This window comes from Hemiscyllium ocellatum, chromosome 12 (genome assembly GCF_020745735.1).
Source record: "Hemiscyllium ocellatum isolate sHemOce1 chromosome 12, sHemOce1.pat.X.cur, whole genome shotgun sequence".
Lineage (NCBI taxonomy): Eukaryota > Metazoa > Chordata > Chondrichthyes > Orectolobiformes > Hemiscylliidae > Hemiscyllium > Hemiscyllium ocellatum.
This window is the reverse complement of record NC_083412.1, coordinates 23,843,751-23,870,322: the sequence shown is the minus strand read 5'-3', so window position 1 is coordinate 23,870,322 and position 26,572 is coordinate 23,843,751. Positions and strand designations below refer to the sequence as shown.

At 45.9% G+C, this 26,572-nt stretch overlaps 1 protein-coding gene across 1 annotated transcript in view; it reads right to left on the bottom strand.

The window, feature by feature from the left end:
• Positions 1-25,115, bottom strand: part of shroom2a (shroom family member 2a) — a 219,124-nt gene extending 194,009 nt beyond the window's left edge. The window contains exon 1 of the mRNA XM_060833403.1: positions 24,737-25,115. Within this exon, the coding sequence (XP_060689386.1) occupies positions 24,737-24,931 (195 nt within the window). The 5' untranslated portion in view covers positions 24,932-25,115. The remainder of the gene's footprint in view (positions 1-24,736) is intronic.
• Between the last annotated feature and the right edge of the window lie 1,457 nt (positions 25,116-26,572).

The window sequence follows — 26,572 nt, the reverse complement described above, 5'->3', positions numbered from 1 at the left end:
AGAGTATACTTAAGAGGAAAATCAGGAGGGCAAAAAGGGGTCATGAGGTGGCTTTGGCAAATAAAGTTAAGGAAAATCTGAAGGGTTTTTACAAATACATTAAGGACAAAAGGGCAACTCGGGAGAGAATAGGGCCTGTCAAAGATCAGCAAGGCAGCCTGTGTGTGGAGCCACAGAAAATGGGGGAAGATACTAAATGAGTATTTTGCATCAGTATTTACTGTGGAAAAGGACATGGAAGATATAGAATATAGGGAAATAAATGGCGACATCTTGCAAAATGTCCAGATTACAGAGGAGGAAGTGCTGGATGTCTTGAAACGCATAAAAGCGGATATCTCCCCTGGACCAGATCAGGTGTACCATAGAGTTCTGTGGGAAGCTAGGAAAGTGATTGCTGGGCCTGTTGCTAAGACATTTGTATCATTGATAGTCACACGAGAGGTGCTGGAAGACTGCAGGTTGGCTAATGTGGCACCACACTATTTAGCAAGGTGGTAAGGACAAGCCAGGGAGCTATAGACCAGTGAGCCTGACGTCAGTAGTGGGCACGTTGGTGGAGGTAATCCTAATGGAGAGGATGTACATGTATTTGGAAAGGCAAGGACTGATTGGGGATAGTCAACATGGCTTTGTGCGTGGGAAATCGTGTCTCACAAACTTGACTGAATTTTTTGAACAAATAACAAAGAGGATTGATGAGGGCAGAGTAGCAGACATGATTTATATGGACTTCAGTAAGGTGTTCAATAAGGTTCCCCATGGGAGATTAGTTAGCAAGGTGATATTTCATGGAATACAGGGAGAACTAGCCATTTGGATATAGAACTGGCTCAAAGTTAGAAGACAGAGGGTGGTGGTGGAGGGTTGTTTTTCAGACTGGAGGCCTGTGACCAGTGGAGTGCCACAAGGATCGGTGCTGGGTTCTCTACTTTTTGTCATTTACATAAATGATTTGGATGCGAGCATAAGAGGTACAGTTAGTAAGTTTGCAGATGACACCAAAATTGGAGGTGTAGTGGACAGCGAAGAAGGTTACCTCAGATTACAACAATGAGCTGAGAAGTGGCAGATGGAGTTTAATTCAGATAAATGCGAGGTGCAGCATTTTGGAAAAGCAAATCTTAGCAGGACTTAATGGTAAGGTCCTAGGGAGTGTTGCTGAACAAAGAGACCTTGGAGTACAGGTTCATAGCTCCTTGAAAGTAGACCGCACTTGGAATACTGCATCCAGTTCTGGTTGCCCTATTATAGGAAAGATGTGGATGCTTTGGAGAGGGTTCAGAGGAGGTTTACCAGGATGCTGCCTGGACTGGAGGGCTTATCTTATGAGGAGAGGTTGACTGAGCTCGGACTTTTTCATTGAAGAAAAGGAGGAGGAGAGGGGACCTAATTGAGGTATACAAGATAATGAGAGGCATAGATAGAGTCGATAGCCAGAGACTATTTCCCAGGGCAGAAATAACTAACACGAGGGGTCATAGTTTAAGCTGGTTGGAGGAAAGTATAGAGGGGATGTCAGAGGCGGGTTCTTTACACAGAGAGTTGTGAGAGCATGGAATGCGTTGCCAGCAGCAGTTGTGGAAGCAAGGTCATTGGGGACATTTAAGAGACTGCTGGACATGCATATGGTCACAGACATTTGAGGGTGCATACATGAGGATCAGTGTTCGGCACAACATCGTGGGCTGAAGGGCCTGTTCTGTGCTGTACTGTTCTATGTTCTATAAAGGAGGTGTTTGGTATGATTTCCTTTATTGATCAGTGTATTGAGTACAGAAGTTGAGAGATCATGTTGAGTCTGTACAGGACATTGGTTAGACCACTGTTGGAATATTGGAAGCAATTCTGGTCTCCTTCCTATCAGAAGGATGTTATGAAACTTGGGAGAGGCTGAACAGGCTGGGGCTGTTTTCCCTGGAGCGTCGGAGACTGAGGGGTGACCTTATAGAAGTTTATAAAATTATGAGGAGCATGCATAAGGTAAATAGACAAAGTCTTTTTCCTGGGTTCGGAGAGTCCAGAACTAGAGAGCATAGGTTTAAGGTCAGAGGGGAAAGATATAAAAGAGACTTAAGGGGCAACATTTTCATGCAGAGGGTGGTATGTGTATGGAATGAGCTGCCAGAGGATGTGGTGAAGGCTGGTACAATTGCAACATTTAAAAGGCATCTGGATGGGTATATGAATAGGAAAGGTTTGGAGTGTTATGGGCTGAGTGCTGGCAGGTGGGACTAGATTGGGTTGGGATATCTGATCAGCATGGACGAGTTGGACTGAAGGGTCTGTTTCGGTGCTGCACATCTCTATGACTCTATGTTCTTGTGAATTAAATATTTATTTGAAATAAAATAAACTCATAGCCACTGGTGGTTGAAAAACAATGATCAACACTCTACCATCTCACCCACATTCTGTGCAGTGGGAGTTCACAATCCATCCTAGGGATTAAGGCCACATTTGCTTAGATCCAGAACTGGGGAGGTGGGAGGTGGGGCATTGGGTTGATGAACAACTAAATTCTCCAAATAAAGACAATTAGTCATTCACACAGTTCCATTCTTTTTTTGTGATCTAAATATCAGATATCCAGGGCCTGAAACACCAAATGGAAACATCCCTAAATTATCGTGACTTCACCCCAAAAGCCTCTTGAACTATAACCTGATGTCAGTGTGACTTCTGACTTTCTGTAGTAGGATGACTTGATCCAAACATTTTTACCGTGCTGTTAGTGGGAGATTGTTCATCTTAAATTGTCTGCTGCGTTTCCTAACACTGCGACTATCTCTCAAAGAATGTTTCATCAGTTGTGAAGAACTTTCAGATGTCCTGGAAGGGCAACTTTAAAAATGTAGTTCTTCATCATGTGCGAGTTCCTCTTGTGTATGTTTAGTATCGTGAAGAGAAGGGTGTCTCTGGATTTTCTTCAATTGTCTGAGCTATTCTGCCCAGTAAAGGGCAAACATTGCTGATGTGACTGAGTTATGGAGTAAATGGGGAAAAAAAAGGCATTTCCACTGGCAAACGGATCAAGAATGAGAGAGAGCACAGATTTAAGGCAACAGAAAGTAACTGCTCAAGAAACTCAGCGGGACTCTTCATATCTGTGGAAGCACAAACACAGAGAAATACTTTTTTTAAAATCCAAGACAGCTCTTCTTTGGAATAGATTTAAGGTAATCGGCAAAACGATAAAGGAATGAAGACTTGAGGAGGAACTTCCTCACACGCGAGTGTTAAACTCAGGAATGCAATGCCTCAGAGCGTAGTGGAGGGAGATTCAATTCAGGCATTCAAGGGGGAATCGGATTATAATCTGAAAAGGAACAATGCGCAGGGCTTTTGGTTGAGGAAGTGGGCGGGGAGGGAAGGAGAGAAGGTGGGGGAGTGGGACACGGTGACTTACTCATTTTTAGAGCAGACTTGAGGGGAGAATGCTCTCCTGTGTGCAGCAACGACTGTCATGCACGTGAATGAGAGAAAGGCTGCGGCCTAGTTGTGAAATTCCCTTTCCAGTGTGTACCATGACTGTACTTTCAGAGTGAGCAGATGACCACCCCCCACCCCCCACCCCCCAATTCTCTTTGACTTAGTTTACAGCCTTTCATCCCTTTGCATCAAACTGAAATGAATTCACTCAGGAGCCAGTTGGTGTGCCTGACAGGGTACAATGGCGATGTGCTCCTGCAGAGCCAGGAGGATTGTCATGCACGTGGATGGAGAGGTCAACATGGACTGCCCAGAAGTCTATTTGCATCACAATGATCAGTACAATCAACCCCACGCAGCAGGGACACCAACACATTTCCCGAACCAGAGTCAAACAGATTGGGAGGGTTTAAAGCATACACTATAGAAAAGTATGTTTGCAGAGAATGGAAGCCCCATTACATCACACGTTAAGAAGAGATGGAACGTTGGTTTTACACTGTTGTTTTCTCTCTAAAAAGCATGCAGTGAGACTGAACGATGGCCTTTTCCAATTGTTTGCTAGAACTGAACAAACTGCCAAGCTAATGCCAGAGTCTTATTCAGTATTCCTTCCAACAGGATTGAAGATGTGTCACACTCGGAAACTCTCGCCCCTCTCTTTACGAGCTCGGTTCTTTTTAAAACCTGACCATACTGTGGAATGTAAGGCAGCTCTGGACTGCAAAAGGCATGCAGTCACTGGAGCAGCACATCCTGGGAATGCTCGGAGGTCAAGGCAAAGTCAAGGCATGTCCTTAAATAAAGCACAGCTTCAGGGTTGGGGTGGGGGTGGGGAGATGAGAGCAAAGATCTACAGTAGTACATGCAAAACTAAATTCCTCTCGCATTCAGAGTGAACCTTTCCAATCACTTTTGCACTTCAAGTGACAATTTAGACAATAGACAAGACAATAGGTGCAGGAGTAGGCCATTCAGCCCTTCGAGCCTGCACCACCATTCAATATGATCATGGCTGATCATTCCTAATCAGTATCCGCTTCCTGCCTTATCTCCATAACCCTTGATTCCACTATCATTGAGAGCTCTATCCAACTCTTTCTTAAATGAATCCAGAGACTGGGCCTCCACTGCCCTCTGGGGCAGAGCATGAATAATTTGATCTTATTCATTCAGGATCAGAAGCTCTGTCTCTGTGATGCCAGTCCGACTGTGGCTCATCAACATTTGTTTCGGCTGCAATGTGAAATTGTAAACGTGCTCTTTTGAACAATCAGAAGTCCCCTCTCCTCTGAAAACAATATATACTGGAGACCACAGCGGGTCAGACCGCATCCATGGAGAGACAGCAAGCTAAGTCCAGGTGACCCTTCATCAGAGCCATGGATGCAGTCTGACCCGCTGTGATCTTGAGCGTTTGTTGTTTTCAGTGCAGATTCCAGCATCTGCGGTCATTTGCTCCTCTCTCCTCTACTTGTGTGAAGGCAGCAACACAACCCTGCCCTTCCCTGCAGCTCAGTGGTTAGCACTGCTGCCTCACACCGTCAGGGACCCGGGTTCAATTCCAGCCTCAGGCAACTATCTGTGTGGAGTTTGCACATTCTCTGTGTCTGTGTGGGTTTCCTCCGGGTGCTCCGGTTTCCTCTCTCAGTCCAAAGATGTGCAGGTCAGGTGAACTGGCCATGTTAAATTGCCTGTAGTGTTAGGTGCATTAGTCAGAGGGAAATGGGTCTGGGTGGGTGACTCTTCAGAGGGTCGGTGTGGACTGGTTGAGCTGAAGGGCCTGTTTCCACACTGTAGGGAATCTAATCCACAGTGAAGACACACTGGCTTGCTCCCCCATAATCCATCCTCACAGCCTTTGAGTTGGCCTGTTGATTTACTGCTCAATTAATGCTGAATTATGAGTGGTTTCTTCTCTTTGTGAACACAGCAGACCTGCACCCAATGTGAATTAAGAGGACCAAACCAGAGTGAGTTCGAGAATGGAGATGTTCCTTCTTATTAAGGCTGGAGAGGGGTTTAAAAAAAGGTGCAAGGCCCAGAGCTCACGAGGGAGACAATCACTATTTGTAATGAAGTCCTGTAGAAAGCCAATTTGCAGGATTAGTCACCGCGGCTTGGAATGTTCCAATCGCCTGTTTTAACGAACCGCCCCTAATCATCACCAAGGGAAATTCCTGAACAATGCCAAGCAGGCCATAAGCAAATCAATCCTCAGCCATGTCTGCTGCAATCAGGAACACGGGACAGCACTCTTCTGACAGCTCTCCTTCTTCCTTCCCAAAGGCATTTTAATCTCGTGCCACAAAATAAACTCTCCCTCCCCCATCCCCAACCACGGAACACAGGCAATTTCCCCTCGCTCCTCTCATTCCCCCATGTTCCCTTCCCAATGCTGATTCTCACTGCAGAAGTTAACACGCTGGGACAGTTGGTTCTGATGTAATGCGATAGTCCCGATGCTGTGCGGCCCTGCGTTTTAAGAAAATTGCCTGATAGCATCACCATTTGAGCTAATGGGGCCGGAATCGCATTATAACCAACACGGGTAAGGAAAGTTAGTGTTCTACAAATAAAAGTCTAAATTCTTCCATTGCGTTATAGCCAGATCGTGGTGCTACAGCCGAACTGACTGTATGTCCAACCTTACTCTGACCTTGCCTGGATTTGGTGGGGGATGCTTTCCTTCTTGCTGCTACATGTTACTGACCTGAGAAATGTGTGCTTGCCATTTTGAACATTACAATTTACATTAACAATGTAAGGATACTTTACATGCTGAAAATGTGTTGCTGGTTAAAGCGCAGCAGGTCAGGCAGCATCCAAGGAACAGGAAATTCGACGTTTCGGGCATAAGCCCTTCATCAGGAGGGCTTATGCCCGAAACGTCGAATTTCCTGTTCCTTGGATGCTGCCTGACCTGCTGCGCTTTTCCAGCAACACATTTTCAGCTCTGATCTCCAGCATCTGCAGACCTCACTTTCTCCTCAAGGACACGTTACATGCCAAACATTCCCTGCTGCATCCAGCCTCTCTGGTGTACTATGGTGGAGAGCCCTCAGAGCTGTTGCAGTGCCTGTCGAATACTCCAATGCATTTCGCAACACTCAGTGATCAACAGCACTTTGCACTTTCATGTTCATCAGAGTGTGCAGCCCTGGGAGCAGGTGATAGAACACAGAGTCCGCCTCATTACAAAGCTGCTCCGGATGAACCTCAAGAAAAAACACTACGCAGTTTTTTTTCCGAGACTTGCCTTTCAAAGGAGCTGGGATCTTCTCCTCCACCATATCTTCCCTGGAAAGGGGGGCCCTGTGAAGAGGAGACCACTGATCGGGTATACAGCAAGGCCAGGATATATCATTCCACTTATTAAGGAGGGCAAAAGGGGAAGATTAGGGAGTCACAGAGCTGTCAGCCTAATGTCCGCGTGGGGAAATTGCCTCCAATCAAGGATGGGGTAACGGAACACCTTTGAAAATTCACAGTAAATCAGGGCAAGCCAGCATGGATTCATGACAGGTGGATCATGCCTGACAAAGCTAAATGAGTTGATGAAAAGGTGACGAAGGCAATGGACAGGGGAAGGTCAATCGATGTTGTTTATATGGACCTCTGGAAGGTATCTGACAAAGTCCCACGTGACAAAAGGTGGAAGCCCATAGAATTGAGGGCAAATTACTAACATGTCAGGTATCCGAAAGTAGGGATAATGGGTCGGTACTCAAACTGGCAACATGTGACCAGTGATGTCCCACAAGGAGCTGTGTTAGAGCCTCAATTATTCACATTATTTATCAACAACTTGGATAATGGTATAGAGGGTAATGTCGGTTCTGCTATAACACATGTTTCTTTAATGAGAATTAACTTTAACGCGATTGAGGAATGGAGACTGTTATTTGTAGAACGTGAACTTTCCTGATCTGTTTTGGCTTTAATGTGATTCCAACCCCATTAGTTTAAATGGCGCGGCTATTGTGCGATTTCCTTATTACGCAAGACCGCATAAGAATGGAACTATCGCATTATATCAGAACCAGTTGTATCCGGACTTTCTGATAATACAAAGTTAGGTGGCATTGTAGTCAGACCAGCTGATGCCATATAATCACAAAGGGATATTGATACACTAAGTGAGTGAGCAAAACCATGGCAGATGGTGTTCAATGTGAGCAACTGTGAGGTTATCCATTTTTGACTAAAAAAGGTTGAATTTCCTAATGTTAAATACAGTGGACATCCAAACAGGCTCGAGTGTTCAGCTGCTTAGATCTTTAAAATGTCACAAACTGGTACAAAAAATAATCAAGAAAGCTAATAGCCTGTATATCTGGAGGACTGGTGTACAAGCGTGTAGAGGTTATGCTGCAGTATACAAAATCCTGATTACAGCCCACTCAGAGAACTGTTAGGGAGGATTTATTGACCTTGGAGGGAGTATTGTGTGGTTTTACAAGAATGATACCTGGACTTCAGGTGTTATGTTACAGGAGGGATGATACAAATTGGGCCAATTATCTCTGGAACTTAGAAGGTTAAGCAGTAATCTGATTGAAGTGTTCAAGTCATTAACAGGAAACGATAGGGTGAATAATCATTAACTATTTCCACTGGTTGGGGATTCTAGAACTAGAGGATTAGCTCAGTTGGCTGGACAGCTGGTTCGTGATGCAGAGGTGATGCCAACAGCATGGGATCAATTCCCACAATGGCTGAGGCAACCATGAAGGACTCGCCTTCTCAACCTCTCCCTTCATCTGAGGCGGGGTGACCCAGAGGTTAAACCACCATCAGTCACCTATCTCAAATGACAGAGCAGCCTTTTGCTCTGGTAAGACTGTGATAGGTTTACCTTTACATTCCCCAGGTCTAGAGGACATTACCATCTGGTGAACTCATGGTTTAACTGGTTCTTCTGTGTAAACATCTGCATAAGGGACGGAAGCTGCAGCAAGGTCCAGCTGATTGGTGCATTCCATGGTAACACAGTCAGACCCACCCTTACTAACAGTGGTATGAGCAGAACCCCAATACAGAGTGACATTTGCTGGTTGCAAATTCGAGGGCCTTCATGCAGCTGTATGAAAATGGCCCAAAGCAGGATGTTAGACAGGTTCCTTCCCCTTTATCACAAGGTTAGCCCATCATGTCACTGCAGATGTGATCCATATCCCATCTCCATAAGGAGTTGAGACTGGATTGGGGCACGCTTATAGTACAAGAGGAAGGAATGAGTCAGACTTGCACAACACAGAAAAACAGAGACCACCTCAAATCTCATCAGCAGATTCTTATCCACAACTACTAAGGGAGCAAGGTTTCCACAAGCCCAGTTTCTGTTTCAATCATACACCCAGCAGGTTTCAGTTTCAGCATGGCCATTCACCTGGCTGGTTTCTGTTTCAGCACGGCCATATAACCAGCCGGTTTCAGTTTCAGCATGGCCATTCAACTGGCCGGTTTTGGTTTCAGCACAGCCATACATCCGGCCAGTTTCAGTTTCATCACAGCCATGCGCACGGCCGTTTTCAGTTTCAGCACGGCCATTTTCAGTTTCAGCACGGCCATGCGCACGGCCGGTTTCAGTTTCAGCACAGCCGGTTTCAGTTTCAGCATGGCCATGCGCACGGCCAGTTTCAGTTTCAGCACAGCCATGCGCACAGCCGGTTTCAGTTTCAGCACAGCCGGTTTCAGATTCAGCACGGCCATGCGCACGGCCGGTTTCAGTTTCAGCACAGCCATGCGCACAGCCGGTTTCAGTTTCAGCACGGCTGGTTTCAGTTTCAGCACGGCCATGCGCACAGCCGGTTTCAGTTTCAGCACAGCCGGTTTCAGATTCAGCACGGCCATGCGCACGGCCGGTTTCAGTTTCAGCACGGCTGGTTTCAGTTTCAGCACGGCCATGCGCACGGCCGGTTTCAGTTTCAGCAGGGCCATACGCCCGACGGGTTTCAGTGTTAGCACAGCCATACACCCTGCCGGTTTCAGTTTCAGCACGGCCATGCGCACGGCCGGTTTCAGTTTCAGCAGGGCCATACACCCGACGGGTTTCGGCTTCAGCACAGCCATACACCCGGCCGGTTTCAGTTTCAATATGGCCATACACCCTGCCGGCTTCAGTTTCATTATGTCTGTATGCCCTATCAGCTACTGCTTCAGTATGGCCATACATCCTCTGGGTCTCTTTTTCAGCACAGTTGTACACCCTTCCGTTTCGTTTTCAAAACTTCACTTGAAACTGCACTGGATTTCAGTTTAGCCTGTGTGCTGTATTCCCTGATCAGCAATACAAGCCCCAATGCTCATGTGCGTGTTAACACTGAAGCCAGGCTGACGTTGAAGTGAAAACACTCCTTTATTTACCCATGATGACTGCCTGGCTTCTTCTCTTGGTTAAATTGTCAGGACATGCTCAGGATTGTTATGAAGCTTGGCACAGTGGTTCTCACTGCTGCCTCAAGTGCCAGGGACCGGGGTTTGATGCCACTCTCGGGTGGCTGTCTGTGTGGAGTTTGCACATTCTCCCCGAGTCTGTGTGGGTTTCCTCTGGACGCTTTGGTTTCCTCCCACAATCCAAAGATGTGCAGGTCAGGCGAATTGCCCACAGAGTTCAGGGAAGTGTCAGCTAGGTGCCTTAGCCAGGGTCAAATGTAGGATAGGGTAAATGGGTCTGGGCGGATTACTCTTCGGAGGTTCGGTGTGGACTTGTTGGGCTGAAGGGCCTGTTTCTACACTGTAGGGAATCTCTGATGAAGTAATTAACAGAGTACCAGTTTCTGACACTTCAGGAGATGGAAAGATAAAGAGTTTGAGAGCCACATGTTGCTGGCTAACCATCAAATCCCAACAATTTGCCAGCTCTGTAAGCAGCAACTGGAAGTTCACCCTCTGCTTTTCCCAGAAATCCATGAAATCACAAAAGGACCGGATCTTGTTAGCCGCCCACTGTAATACTGACAATGTGCTCACTTTAGGTATCTTCTTACATGCACTGTGTATTTGGAGAGTGTGTCAATTCAGGTGCTTTATAATGCCATCACTCTGTGAACAAAGGGCCTTGTTGCACTGGCTGAGGAGCGCCATGGCTCACGTTGGAGCATCTCATCAATTCAAAAAGAAGTCAATGCGCAGGGACGCAGAGACAAGAATCCAGGAAACCCGTCTCTGCAAATGGGGATGTTGCTAGCCCTGAATGTACAAACCCGTTTGAGGGCAAGTGTGTGTGGAAACAGTATGGATTTTAGAGGCTTGTAGAACCTGAGAGATTAAAAAAGAAACAAGATAGTCCATGATTAGCAATCGCCCTTCAGTTCTATAGAGAATACACTAAGGACATGGAGGGTGAAAGGATTGAGAAAAATGGGGTGTTCTCTCAAGAGTGGATACCAGAATATGTAAGCAGTGCTGGAAAATGGGCTACCCAGACCCCCTGGGAATTTTCAAATCTATCGTTCCACTGGCAGAATAACAAAACCAAATGGCGGGAATAGTTAATGCAGCCCTGGTAGTGAACAAAGATAAATGCAACAATATCCAGGAATTATTTTAGATTAGATTCCCTACAGTGTGGAAACAGGCCCTCCGAAGAGTAACCCACCCCCCCTCTGACTAACGCACCTAACACTACGGGCAATTTTGCATGGCCAATTCACCTGACCTGCACACCTTTGGACTGTGGGAGGAAACCGGAGCACCCAGAGGAAACCCATGCAGACACGGGGAGAATGTGCAAACTCAACACAGAAGTGGCTGGAATTGAACCTGGGACCTTGGTGCTGAGAGGCAGCAGTGCTAACCACTGAGCCACCGTGCCACAGGAGTAGGGGATCCAACTGCACAGCACCTATGAGAAGGATTCCTTTTCGTTTATGTTGCGAGAGATTTTTAAAGCAGATGAATATATTCAGGGCAGAAAGAGGCAAATCTAGACCAGCAGGCATCACAACGCGTGTCAAACAGGCAACAGGAAAGCTGAAAGGACATCAGAGCAGCCATTAGCCATCCCTCAGCAGTCCGTCCAAGTCCAATTTGCCCCAGGACATCATCTGACATGGTATTGTCCCATTCAGTCCGAGGAGATCCTGAGCCAGAGCAGGGTCTGACTGGGTCACAGTATTTGTCAGGTCAGAAAAAAGCTGGCAGTACCACCTCCTCTAGTATTTAAGCTGGGATGGCCAGACAGAGCCTGATCCTACTTTCTCCCCATACCTTTGGATTCCTTCAGCCCCAAGAACGATTTCTAACTCCTTCTTGAAAACATTCAATGTTTTGATCTCAACCCGTGGCAAAGAATACCACAGGGACACCACTCTCTGGGTGAAGACATTTCAACTCATCTCAAACCAAAATGGGCAGCATGGTGGCTCAGCGGTTAGCAATGCTGCCTCACAGCACCAGGTTCCCAGGTTCGATTCCAGCCTCTGGTGACTGTCTGTGTGGAGTTTGCACATTCTCCCCGTGTCTGTGTGGGTTTCCTCCGGGTACTCTGGTTTCCTCCCACAACCCAAACCCAGGGAATACAGCAGCCCTTATTGATGCTGGAGTGACTTTTTATACTTCAGTTGCAATGTAATGCACAGCAGCACCAGTCTTTGTTACTGCCCACACACACACACACACACACACACACACGTGCGTGTCCTGGGATTACTTCCCTGAAGAATTAACATCAAAAGTGAAAGCGCTAGAAATTTAATAAAAGGCAAAAGTGAAATGGAAAGTGGAGAGAAAGAGAGAGGGAGGGAAAGAATATTGACTGGAAATTAACGTGGAGCCACTCCAACAATCCGACACACCACAAGGACAAAGATCAACTACAGCGTACTTTATTTCAACAGTTTCACCAGCAGACTGTAACAGAGTCTCACACGGTCACCTCAGCAATCAGTGACATGGGCTATGAACACACATACACACACAAACACACATTTTATTTTTAGCCCTCTTTAAAGGCAATTATGTACATATTAATAAAAAGTCAACTGAACTGCATTCAGAGCTTAGAGAGGCCAACAGCGTTGTTTTATTTTGACCTTCCAAAGGCAACGTTGCTTTCAAAAACTCATTTCTGTAAAATTAAACAAGCTGAACTGAATTACAACTGGGGGCTGTGCTTCCTTTTAAAGGGAAGCAAAGTGCGGTATTTCCTCCCACCTTCCACCTTAACTGCAGCTGAGGGTGTTCTGGATGAGTGACTCAATCTCAGGCCTCAGGATCAGGGGCTCCAAAAGCTCCAGAACAATCTTGACCAAGGGATAGTTGTAACAAGGGCCTGTATACCTAAAGGGCTTCAGGGGGTATACAAAGATACTCGCCAGACAGTGATGAAGGCAGCAATGCAAAAGCAGCCTAGGACAAGAATTCCAAAGGTGATATCAGGATCGCGGGATTGGGGGTTGGGGGGTGCCAAGGAAAGAACGATCATTAAACCGACAGGTCAGTAATTCCGAAGAACATGGGATGCAGTTCGGGATAAATGTGAATAGCCAGCAAGTGTGGCATTGTAAACATAGAGAGAGATTTTGAAATCAATTCAACGGAGTGCAGGGAACTTGGTGATGAATGCACAGTGAAGTAAGGCTTTATGCGTGGTGCATACTTCCCAGTTCACTGGAATATTAGAATCATGCAGACAGACGGCCACGAAGAACATTCAAAAGAAAGATGTCCAACTCACTGAAGATGTTGAGCAGCGAGAGCGCAGCTGGACAACTGTTTGGATAAGTTAGCCTTGGCGATAGACTGGACACAAGGTCAAAACCTCACCTTGAGTAAAGGAGAATCACTCAGAATCAGCGTGGCACGGGTGGGAACATATGCAAGGTTGTAGATTCAAGTCTCACTCCAGAGGTTTGACGGTGGCTCAGTGGTTAGCACTACTGCCTCACAGCGCCAGGGACTCAAGTTCGATTCCAGCCTCAGACAGACTGTCTGTGTGGAGTTTGCACATTCTCCCCGTGTCTGCGTGGGTTTCCTCCAGGGACTCCGGTTTCCTCCCACAGTCCAAAGATGTGCAAGTCAGGTGAATTAGCTGTGCTAAATTGACTATAGCATTCAGGGATGTGTAGGTTAGGTGCATTAGTCAGGGGCAAAATGTAGACTAATAAGGAACGGGTTTGGGTGGAATAGTCTTCAAAGGGTCGGTGTGGACTTGATGGGCCAAAGGGTCAAGAGTGTGTGGTCCTGGAAAAACACAGCAGGTCATGCAGCATCCGAGGAGCAGGAGAATCGACATTTCGGGCAGGAGCCCTTCATCAGGAATTGATGGGCAAACTTCCACACTGTCGGGATTCTATGATTCAACAAATATTAAGTCTAGGTTAACCCCCCCAGAGCAGTGCTGAGAGAATCCTGTTGTGCGTCATATTAAAGATAATGAACAAAGAGCACTATTATAGACTTCAGGCATTGTTGATGATGCAGTACTGTGCTATCAGAGGTGCCACCTTTGGGACGGGACATCAGATTGATGCATTGTCTTCTCTCACAGATGGATGCAAAACATCCCATGGGATTACTCAGAGTAAGGGAATTCGGTGTCCTAGCCAATATTTAAATCACTAATATCACTAAAATATTACCACATTGCACGCACACTGCCTGTTTCCTTCAAGTGACCACTTGAAAACGCATCTCTTTGGCTGCAAAGGTATTGGAACAACTGGAAGTTGCAAAATCTACACATTTCCGTTTTGTGCTGAATAAGATTCAATGATCTCAGTTGTCAAAGGGTTAATGCAGCTTCTCACAGACCAGGTGGTGCAGAGAGGAGACAGCTAAGACCACAAGCAAATGGTATTGACAACATCAAAGTTGGTTATTTGTGCACTTGAATTAATAACTCAAAAGATCTTACTCAGCAGATACTCCTGAAAGATCAGCTAGGAGAAGATTGCTTTTCCAACAGCCTGTTCCTGCCCCACCCCCCACCACAACCACCATCACCACCAACAAATCTACTCCACAGTTGGAGGCTCCCAGTTAGGTGGATCCGTTTCTGAAGAGATTGGGCAGAGTACAGGGAGAAGCGAAGACTGACAGAAATCTATAATTTGGATGGAGAGTAATGTCGGTGAATTTAATCAGTCACAAGCCAGAAGTGGTTAACTGCGTTATGGAAAACTGTACTTTTGATTAGTAAACAGGCACAGAATAAAAACAGATACCATTAGGTGGTGTTTGCTCAATGGTCATTCACGCAAATGGGTATTTTAACCTTGACCTGCACTTTCGGGTAACATGCCGAAATGAAAAGCTGAGGGTGCAAATGACCTATGACCAGTAAAGTTACTGAGTGTTGTCACTGTACATGGTAAGTAAACACATGGTGTACATATTCCTGTGTTGAGCGCATGGGAGTAGTTTTCTAGTGCATGAGTGAGGTGCTGTTGCTACTAACATGGTGATATTTACTCAAGAAGACAGATTTATCAGTCTTTTATTCTGAAAGATTCTAAATATTCCCTCATTGTAAATAATTATACTGAAGGCAAAAGAACATTGTGTCCTTTTTGTTTAAAATCAACCGGCTTGAAAAAATGTTGTGATACTCCTCAGGGCAGGTGGTACTTCAAGCAGGATCTTCTGGCCCTGTGATAGAGACACTACCCACTGCACATTAATTTAATGACACATAAAGCACATGGTGATCCATTCACAGCAGGTTACATACAGTCGTATATTCAGGCAGTTACACAGAATTGGTGGGTACTGACCATTTAATGAAGGGGTGGGCAGGAAGATTTTACAAGTTAGAGGACTTCTTGAAAGTAGTGCTGATTTGGAGGATGGACAAAGTTAAAAATCACACAACACCAGGTTATAGTCCAACAGGTTTATTTGGAAGCACTAGCTTTCGAAGTGCTGCTCCTTCATCAGGTAGTTGTGGAGCAGGACCACAAGACACAGAATTTATAGCAACAGGATTGCAAGATTCCATGATTGCAGTCAAAAAATGTAATATGATAACAAATTTAGCCTAAACCTTTCATCTTTTAGAATGACCATGTTAGTTTTGGTTCCTTCATCGAAGAACCTTGTTTAAAAAATTACATTCTCAAGATAGTTTTAACAATAGGTGTCATCTCAGCTCAGATAAAGCATTGAAGGTGTGAAGTTAAAGTCCGGCTGTGTCCCAATGTTAGGTCAGACTGATTTCATTTCTAAAGTGGGAGTTAGACAATCTTGCAGTTTTTGAGCAAAAGAAAATGCAATTCTGCAAGTACAAATTCACCCCACAAACTTATATATGTGTGTGTGTGCAGGGGAGACCGAGTGAGTATGTGCATGTGGGTGGGGGTGTGAGTACCTGTGAGACTGTGTGTTTGTGGGTCTGAGTGAGAGTTTGGGGGTAAGTGTGTGAGCATATGAGAGAGGGTCTGTGTGAATATGTGGTTCTGGAGGAGTGAATGTGAGTGAGATTTGGAGATGCCGGTGTTGGACAGGCATATGCAAAGTTAAAAATCACACAACATCAGCTTATAGTCCAACAGGTTTATTTGGAAGCACCATCTTTTAGAGCACTGCTCCTTCATCAGGTGGTTGTGGAATATAAGTGTGCGCGCACGTGTGTGCGCGTGCGTGCGTGAGAGGAGTGTGTGCATCTGAATGGAGTGTGCGCGCGTGTGCATGTGAGTGTGAAGTGTGCATGAGTGAGCGAGAGTGTGTGGGTGTGTGCACGCGTGAGAGAGTGAGAATGTGCGCGCAGTGAATGGTGAATGATGCCTTGAAACACACATTCACTTCCAAACATCACTCATCTCCTCCTACTCCCACCACATCGTAATAAGGGAATGTGGATGGGAAGAGAGAGAGAAAAAGAATCCTGAGGGATAAGTCAGCAGCAAGTTGGTCTGAATAGAGCAACATAAGAATCCATCCCTTCAAGTTGCAGTTACAGCTGTCTCCCTTTTCAGCAATGCAAGTGCATCAGGTTTTCCCTTTACCAGCAATGTAAAAACCCAACTTCGGTTCTGTTCAGCTTTGCTTGTTTGAATAAAAAACCCCCAAAACATTGTACAACACCAGCTGGAACACTGAACGCTGTGCAATTCCTGTTTTTAAATGAAATAAACTTGGAATGGCAGGTCTAACATATGAGGAACGGCTGAGGATCCTGGGATTGTATTCATTGGAGCTTAGAAGGTTAAGGGGAGATCTACTAGAAACTTACAAGATAATACATGGCTTGGAAAGGGTGGACACTAGGAAATTGTTTCCGTTAGGCGAGGAGACTAGGACCCGTGGGCACAGCCTTAGAATTAGAGGGGGTCAATTCAGAACAGAAATGTGGAGACATTTCTTCAGCCAGAGAGTGGTGGGCCTGTGGAATTCATTGCCGCAGAGTGCAGTGGAGGCCGGGACGCTAAATGTCTTCAAGGCAGAGATTGATAGATTCTTGATGTCTCGAGGAACTAAGGGCTCCGGGGAGAATGCTGGTAAGTGGAGTTGAAATGCCCATCAGCCATGATTGAATGACAGAGTGGACTCGATGGGCCGAATGGCCTTACTTCCACTTCTATATCTTATGGTGTTATGGTCTAAAGTAAAAGAATTGGGGAAGGAAGCAGAGAGAAGAGGGGCACTGATCAGGTAACATTAGACTATTTCACCTCTGAAAAATGTGTTGCTAGAAAAGCGCAGCAGGTCAGGCAGCATCCAAGGAACAGGAGAATCGATGTTTCAGGCATAAGCCCTGCTTCAGGAATGAGGAGGGTGTGCCAAGCAGGCTAATATAAGAGGTAGGGAGGAGGGACTTGGTGGAGGGGCGACGGGAATACGATAGGTGGAAGGAGGTTAAGATGAGGGTGATAGGCCGGAGAGGGGGTGGGGCGGAGAGGTCGGGAAGAAGATTGCAGGTCAAGAAGGTGGTGCTGAGTCTGAGGGTTGGGACTGAGATAAGGTGGGGGGAGGGGAAATGAGGAAGCTGGAGAAATCTGCATTCATCCCTTGTGGTTGGAGGGTTCCTAGGCGGAAGATGAGGCGCTCTTCCTCCAGGGTGTCGTCTTGCCATGGTCTGGCGATGGAGGAGGCCAAGGACCTGCATGTCCTTGGAGTGGGAGGGGGAGTTAGCCTGCTTGGCATACCTTCCTCATTCCTGACAAAGGGCTTATGCCCGAAACATCGATTCTCCTGCTGCTTGGATGCTGCCTGACCTGCTGCGCTTTTCCAGCAACACATTTTTCAGCTCTGATCTCCAGCACCTGCAGTCCTCACTTTTTCCTACTATTTCACCTCCACCTTCAACAGTACCAAAGCTTCTAATGCTAAACCAGTGTATCTGTCCACTTATAGCCATAACATTAAAGAACAATGCTCAATGAGGCAACTTGGAATGGAGACTTACACTACTCACTGACTAAGACACCACTTGAAGGAGAAAGGAGTAAAAGGAAAGGCTTTGATCAAGTGGGGTGGGAGGAGATTTTGGGAGCAACAGAAACACTAGCATGGAGCAGATGGGGCCAAATGGCTTGGTTCCTTCTTTTCTCTGTTCACTCAGAAGAGACCCATGTTGCTGACTGGATTAACATTTATTTCCCATTCCACATGTCAAGAAGGCGTACAGCACGCTTGCTTTCATTGGTCAGCATGATGTGGAGATGCCGTTATTATACTGGGGTGGACAAAGTTAAAAAAAAATCACACAATTCCAAGTTATATTCTAACAGGTTGGACCTGTTAGACTATAACCTGGTGTTGTGTGATTTTTTTCTTCATTGGTCAGGGCATCAAACATAAAAAGTGGCAGGTTACATTGTAGCTGCACAAAACTTTAGTTAGGCCACATTTGGAATACTGCATGCAGTTCTGGATGCCACGCGAACAGAAGGAGATGGATGTTTTGGAGAGGGTGCAGACAATGTTCGGACGTTGCCTGGTGTGGAGGGTTTTTGTTGTGAGGAGAGGTTGGATAAACTCAGACTGTTTTCACTGGAAAGGTAGAGGCTGAGGGGGCGACCTGTTCGAGGTCTACAAAATTAGGAGAGGCAGAGATAAGGTGGATTGTCAAAGACTTTTTTTTCACACCAGGGTGGAAAGGTCAACTGGAGGAGAGAACAATTTGAAGGTGAGGGGGACAAGTTTTGGGGAGAATGTTTCACACAGAGGGTAGTGGGTGCAACGAATGCATTGCCAGTGGAGGAGGCAGAAGCGGGCATGATAGCAATGATTAGGGTATATCTTGATAGATACGTTTCATTCCATCTAAAGCCTCAGTTTCTTCCATTCCTCACACAAACTTTGGTATTTGGTCTGAAACTGTGCGCTTAAGAATCTATTAAAGCACAGTGTACCGGATGTCTTGAAATGATAATAATATTACAAATTATAGAGAATCCCCCATAAATGCAATGTAGGATCATTGCTGATGGGCCTATCATGTTCAATCTATGGTGTCTGGCAGAAGATCGTTTTTCCCTCCCCAAGTCTCGTAAGAAAGGAAACTAGAGCAGATGCCTGTTTCATTTCATTTTTCCAGGAATTCCGGACACATTCATCATTTTCACCTCAAACCCACTGCTCCATCACCCTTCACCCCCATTATCTGTGCACAGGATTAACAAGTCAATCAAGAAAAGAAATAAACCTGAACACTAGCTTTTTAACATTTAAATTTATCTAAATTCCCATGTAAGTTTTTCTGTTGAAGAACTTTTTTTCAAAGTCATAACATTTAACATTAGTTTCCACTCATTGTAACAAACATTGTTTGGCACAGTAGAAATAGGACATGACATTAGACAAAACAAACTGCAGATGCTGGGTTCTAAGGCAGATAAGCAGGAGGCTGGAAGAACATAGCAGGTCAGGCAGCATCAGGAGCTGCAGGAGTCTGTTTCAAATATATACCTTCACCATTTTTCCAACCTCTCCAACTTATGCCTCAAGTGAAAGATCATCAAGCCACTTGTGGCTGTGCTGGAAAGAAGACGCAGGTATTCTAAAATTACTCAACATTAAAACCAGTTGAGTGAATGTACTTTTGCAGATCTGCGAAGATTTGAGGCAACATGGACTGGGACTTCTCGCTTCAGTCCAAAATTGGTTTACAACCCTATCCAGCCACAAACGTCAATGAAACCCAGTTAAACAAAATAGCCAAATATATCCTATAGAAGCCAAAACTCCGACACCTGGCTAATTCCATCCCTTTTCTTGCTCCTAATTCACTTTGGAAGCAACTGTCCCTCCTAAGCTTGCTGCATGTACCAAGCAGAACTGTACAGTCAGGGGGAGACTCGGAAGTAGGGCCACATCTGCTCACTGGCAGATTTTCATACAGGATCCCACAAAACTATTTCAAGGATCAGCAGGGGAGATCGAGCCAATTTTGATCACTCATAACATCATCTAGTTGACATCCCGCAGATGTCTCAGGGACACTGCTGTGCAAATTTAGTTGCCACGTTTCTCACATCACAATTGTGGCTTCACTACAAAAGCATTCCAGAATGAATAGATCTGAAGCATCACTAGGATATGAAACGGTGCTACCTAAATGCAAGCTCATCCATGTGACTCCAGGCCATTGAAACCAGTAACCAATCCGATGTTTCTAATATCCCTCCCAGAGAAAATGAGAAGCTCCTCAATATCGCAGCCAAAGAGGCATTGAGATTATGACGATTTCAGGTACTTGGGTCACAATAAAGAGACATTACAAATTGGAAAAATAAATTTATATCGCACTTTTCACATCCACCACACACCTCGAAACACTTCAGCCTATTAAATACTTGGTTGAAAGATAGTTACGATTGTAATGTCACAAAGTTAGGAAGAGACGAAGAATTCAGTGATGAGAGTTCAAATGTGAACTTCAGCCACTGACTGCTGCTCTGAAAGCTTTGAATAACACTTCACAAGTCAACATGACGCCATTAAAACATTCCACTACCTTCAAAACATAACGCCTCTTCATGATCAATACAGAACCTGCATTTTCCAATTCCAAAACACAGCTAATTACAACAATCCTTCTGGCGACTTGAGACTAGAATAGGGTACAGTTATTAAATTATTTTCAACAGTTGCAAATGCCCGATTCCAGTAGAAAAACACATGGAACAGTCCTGCTGATGAATTGAGGACTTTCTCGACTGGTTTGTGAATTCAGTTTCAAAATATTAAACAACTTGCAAAGAGCATCTTGATTATATTTTCAACTGTCGACTCATCTTTGAGCATAAACATTATTGCAGACTGAACTCTCCATTCTTGCTAATTGTTAAGGAAAATGTATCGTTAGCACAAAGTCACTAATACCAGATGGCCTTTTCACAGACAGTAATGAAACAGGTAATCATTAAGTGCTGTTTCATTGTATACAATGTGTAAAGGTTATGTCACTGACGACAAGAACTACCAGAACAGCATTTACCAGAATGGCAAACGCAATTCACACAACATATAAATATTACTTGTGACAATATTAGTGGATAAACATTAAATGTTCAATACATGCTTCTTCCAATATTTTTTAAGCAATTAAATAAAATAGCACACGACTAAATGTCATTGCAAGGTGTTGAGTGCCTGTGATAATATTGTGAGTTTTGCTTAGGTTAATACCAAATCATTTAAAGCGTCAGTCTGGTCCAGTTAGGTGCACATTTACCTCTGACCCAGAGAGTTGGGAATACAAATCCCACTTTACAAATTGATTTTGAAATCTAAGCAAACTCAGAGTTAACGTTTTGAGTCAAGTACGACCCTTCTTCAGTTCTTTCAATTGGTTTGAAGAAGGATTGCTGGACTCAAAACATTAACTGTGCTCCTCTCCCCACCAATGCTGTCAGATCTGCTGAGCTTCTCCAGCAGTTTCTGTTTTTGTTTTAGGTCTAGTCAGTACTTGGATGGGAGACTGCCTGGGAATATCAGGTGCAATAAGAACTGGGCTCTGACAGCCCAGTGGTAGCATTCTCTATCTCTGGGTCAAAAGGTCTGGGGTGAAGACCTACCTGCTCTGGATCTGTGCCATAGTAGGTTGATTAAAAATAATTCTTCTATCATCCAAAGTAATTATTAAACACACTGGGGAGGGGCCAGACAAGGGGATGTTGTGTAAAGGGTCATCTCTTAGGTGAGATAGCAAACTGAGGTTCAGTTCGTATTGGCTTCAGATACAAAGAACAGCAGCATTCCAGACTTGCGGATCCATCATTATTTCTTTTCCATTGCTGGGTTAAAATCCTGGAAGTCTTTACCAAACACACACAACAGAAGTTGCAGAGCTGCATGGTGGCTCAGTGGTTAGCATTGCTGCCTCACAGCGCCAGACACCAGGGTTCGATTCCACCCTTGGGCAACTGTCTGTGTGGAGTTTGCACATTCTCCCCATGTCTGTGTGGGTTTCATCCAGGTGCTCCGGTTTCCTCCCAAAGATGTGCACAATAGGTGGGTTGGCCTAGGGAAATACAGGGATACGATAAGGGGCTGGGTCTGGATGGGATGCTCTTCGGAGGATTAATGCTGACTCAATGACCTTGTTCAGCACTGTAGGGACTCTGAGTCATAGACACGTCCAACTTATCTATGCCCAACCAGTTATCCTAAATTAATCTAGTTCAATTTGGCCCATAATCTTCCAAATCCTTCCTATTTTTAGATAAAAGGTGAGGTGCTGCATTTTGGAAAGGCAAATCAGGGCAGGACATATACACTTAATGTGACTAGGTCCTGGGGAAGAGACCTTGGAGTTCATAGTCCTTGAAAGTGGAGTCGCAGGTAGATCGGACAGCGAAAGCGTCGTTCGGTATGCTTGCCTTTATTGGTCAGTGCATTGAGTGTATAGGAGTTGTGAGGTCATGCTGTGGCTGTACAGGACTGTTCAGGCCACTGTTGGAATATTGCGTGCAATTCTAGTCTCCTTCCTAACAGAAGGATGTTGTGAAACGTGAAAGGGTTCAGAAAAGTTTTATAAGGATGTTGACAGGGTTGGAGGGTGTATACTATAGAGATGCTGAATAGGCTGGGGCTGTTTTCCCTCAAGTATTGAAGACTTAGGGGTGATCTGACAGAAGTTTATAAAATCATGAGGAGCATAGATAGGATAAATAGACAAGATTTAAGGTGAGAGGGGAAACATTTTGGAATACTTTTGGAATATTGCGTGCAATTCTGGTCCCCTTCCTATTGTAAGGATGTTGTGAAACTTGAAAGGATTCAGGAAAGATTTACAAGGATGTTGCCAGGGTTAGAGGATTTGAGCTATAGGGAGCAGTTTAATAAGCAAGGGCTGATTTACCTGGAGCATTGGAGGCTGAGGGGTTTAGATCAGACTCCCTACAGTGTGGAATCAGGCCCTTTGGCCCAACCAGTCCACACCGATCCTCCGAAGAGTAACCCACCCAGACCCATTTCCCTCTGACTAGCACCTAACACTATGGGCAATTTAGAATGGCCAATTCACCTGGCCTGCACATCTTTGGACTGTGAGAGGAAACCGGAGCACCCAGAGGAAACCCACGCAGACACGAGGGTGAATGTGCAATCTCCACACAGACAGTCACCAAAGGCTGGAATCAAACCTTGGTCACTGGCACTGTGAGGCAGCAGAGCTAACCACTGAGCCACCACGCCACCCACTTTTAACTATGGCAGTGCTTAACACAAAAATTTAACATGCAGCACAATAACAGGAGCATTAGGCAGCAGTGGGAGTTGAACCCATGCCTCCGCTGAAGCAGAAACCTTAATCCAACAGCTTAGACCACTCTGCCAAGGCACCAGGCAACCTCACAGTGTTCTATAAAATCATGAGGGAAAGGATAGGATAAATAACCAAGGTCTTTTCCCTGGGGTCAGGGAGTCCAGAACTAGAGGGCATAGGTTTAGGGTGAGGGGGGAAAATACAAAAGGGGCCTAAGGGGCAATTTTTTCACACAGAGGGTGGTACGTGTTTGGGATGAGCTACCGGAGGAAATGGTGGAGGCTGGCACAATTGCAACATTTAAAAGGCGGCATTTGGATGGGTACATGAATAGAAAGGGTTTGGAGGGATATGGGCTGGGTGTTGGCAGGTGGGACTAGATTGGGTTGGGATATCTGGTCGGCATGGACGGGTTGGACCGAAGGGTCTGTTTAAAAGGGAGCCAAGGGGCAACTTTTTTCATGCAGAGAGTGGTGTGTGTATGGAACAAGCTACCAGAGGAAGTGATGGAGGTTGGTACCATTATAACATTGAAAAAGGCATCTGGATGGGTATATCAATAGGAAGGGTTTGGAGGGATATGGGCCAAATGCTGTCAAATGGGACAAGATTAATTTAGGATATTTGGTCGACATGGACGAGATGGGCTAAAGGGTCTGTTTCCATACTATGACTCTATTCATGTATCCATCTGATGCACTTTTAAATGTTGCAATTGTACCTGCCTCTGCTGGTTCACAGAGGTAACTCAGCACCATCACCTCAAGGACACTGGAAGAGGAGGAGCAGTAAAGGCTAGCCTTCCCTGTGGACACTAGCTCCTGAAAACAACTTCAGAAACCTTTCCAACCAACACTGCCAGAAAGATTGATCCCTGCTGTGTTGCTCAGTGTAGAGAAACAACTAGCTGTGTTCAGAGCTATGGGACACCACAAAGACTCAGTTCGAACAAGAGCAATGTCCTGCATTCACTTATCGCCTTCCACAACTTCGACTCAGGCGACTGACTGTGTGGAGTTTGCACGTTCTCCCCGTGTCTGCGTGGGTTTTCTCTGGGTGCTCCGGTTTCCTCCCACAGTCACAAAGATGTGTGGGTCAGGTGAATTGGCCATGCTAAATTGCCCGTAGTGTTAGGTAAGGGGTAAATGTACGGGTATGGGTGGGTTGCGCTTCGGCGGGTCGGTGTGGACTTGTTGGGCCGAAGGGCCTGTTTCCACACTGTAAGTCTAATCTAATCTAAAAAAAAACCTCAGGAGGGACCAGAGTGGCCCAGAGGCCAGTGAAACGCAACGTTGGGACCAACACAAAGCACAGAGCAGGGATCCATAAACAGCGACGTGTTACTGTCCAGCTGCTCTGTTTTATGATGTTGACTTGGGATGGAATAAATATTCACCAGGTACTCTGCAGAACCTTTCCCCCCCCCCGAGCACCTCACAGCTCAATCTCCTCAGCTGAGAGGTGACATTTGTGACAGTACAGCACTCCCTAGGTGCTGAGGGAGCTGTGGACCTGGTTGACTAACTCAGCCAGGGCTAGGCTTGCTTGCAGAGTAGGTTTGGATGTGCTCAACAGAGAAAAAAAACACACCCAGAGAGGGAGAGAGAGAGAGAGAGAGCAGGCCAGCACCCAGCCTGCTTTCCTTACCTTGGTGATGAGGAGAGGCTCCTTGTGCTCCCGACCCCCTCGCAGGGTGAATCCCCAGGGCGCTCCCCCGCTCAGGGCGACTTCCACACAGCGGGAGCCCTCGGCCGCCCTCCGCTGCTGCTCTCCCATTGCCCGCTGCTCGGGGGCAGCGGAGGCTGCAGCCGCTCCCTTTGTGCGGACACCTCCCCCGGCCATGGGGCTGCAGCTCCGGCCGCCACCTTCCGCAGCCAGGGAGTCCGGCCGAGGGGTACGGAGCTGGGGGGGGGGTAAGCTCTTCAAGTGAGGTTTAGCAGCGACCTGGCGTTTGGCTGCGGCTTCCCCTGGGTTGTCCGGCGCTGAGACTCTCAGGCAGGCAGCGGCGCACCTTCCACCTGCAAACACACACACACACACAGACAGCGAAACCACGAGATCTCCCCACTCCCTGCAAACACAGCGATTCACTCACCCTGCTGGGCACTGCCATACACAGCAGCAGCATTCCCCTGAGGAGCACAGACCATTCAGCACCTTCTGTCTCTGTGCTGGCCCTCCCATCTAACAATTCCTTTCCTTCCCAATTCCCCCTTTGGAAGGTTATTACTGAACCTATAACCAGCTTCATAAAGAACATTCCCCCTTTGTTTAGAGTCATAAAGATTAGATTACTTACAATGTGGAAACAGGCCCTTCAGCCCAACAAGTCCACAACTCTAATCTAACACAGCAGGCAATTTAGCATGGCCAATTCACCTGCACGTCTTTGGACTGTGGGAGGAAACCAGAGGGTACCCCTACAGACACAGGGAGAACATGCAAACTCCCACATGGTCAGTCACCTGAAGTGGGAATTGAACCCAGGTCTCTGGTGCTGGGAGGCAGCAGTACTAACCACTCAGCCACCATACTACCCACTTGGGATGCACAGCCCAGAAATAAACCCTTCGGTACAAGGTCATGCATTTGGGACAAAAAAAATGGGTATTTTAATGAGGAGAGACCACAGGGGTGCTCCAGTGCACAGGGATCTAGGTTAGATCTTTCATTAAGAACAGGGAAGGCGGTAAAAGAGAGGGAGATTTGGCCTTGTTAGTCAAGAACAGTATAAGGGTGGCTGAAAGAACTTTTGATGAGGACTCGTGTACTGAGGTGGTGTGTGCTGAGGTTAGAAACAGGAGAGGAGAGGTCACACTGCTGTGAGTTTTTTATAGACTTCTGCAGAGTTCCAGGGATGTGGAGGAAAGGATCAGCAAAACGATTCTGGGTAAGAGTGAAAGGAACAGGGTGGTCATTGTGAGGGACTTTAACTTCCTCAACATTGACTGGAAATGCTATAACTCTCGTACATCAGATGGATCAATTTTTGTTCAATGTGTACAGGAGGGTTTCCTGACACAGTATGTTGAAGAGACGACAAGAGGGGAGGCCACACTGGATCTGATGCTTGGTAATGAACCAGGCCAGGTGTTTGATTTAGTGGTAGGTGAGCACTTTGGATATAGTGACCATAATTCAGTTCCCTTTAGTTTAGTGATGGAAAGGGATAGGTACATGCCACAGGGCAAGAGTTATCAATGAGGGAGGGGCAATAATAATGCAAGTAGGCAGGACTTAAGAGGCATAGAATGGGGTAGTAAAATGGAGGGGATGGGGATAAGCGAAATGTGGAGCTGGTTTAAGGAACAGATATTGCATGACCTTGATAGGTATTTCCCTATCAGGCAGGGAGGAAGTGATAAGGTAAGGAGACCGTGGTTTACTATGCAGAAGGAGATGTGATGATGAGATGGGATGGTTCAGATGAGGTGATGGAGAGTTACAGATTAGCTAGGAAGGATTTAAGAAGAGCAAAGAGAG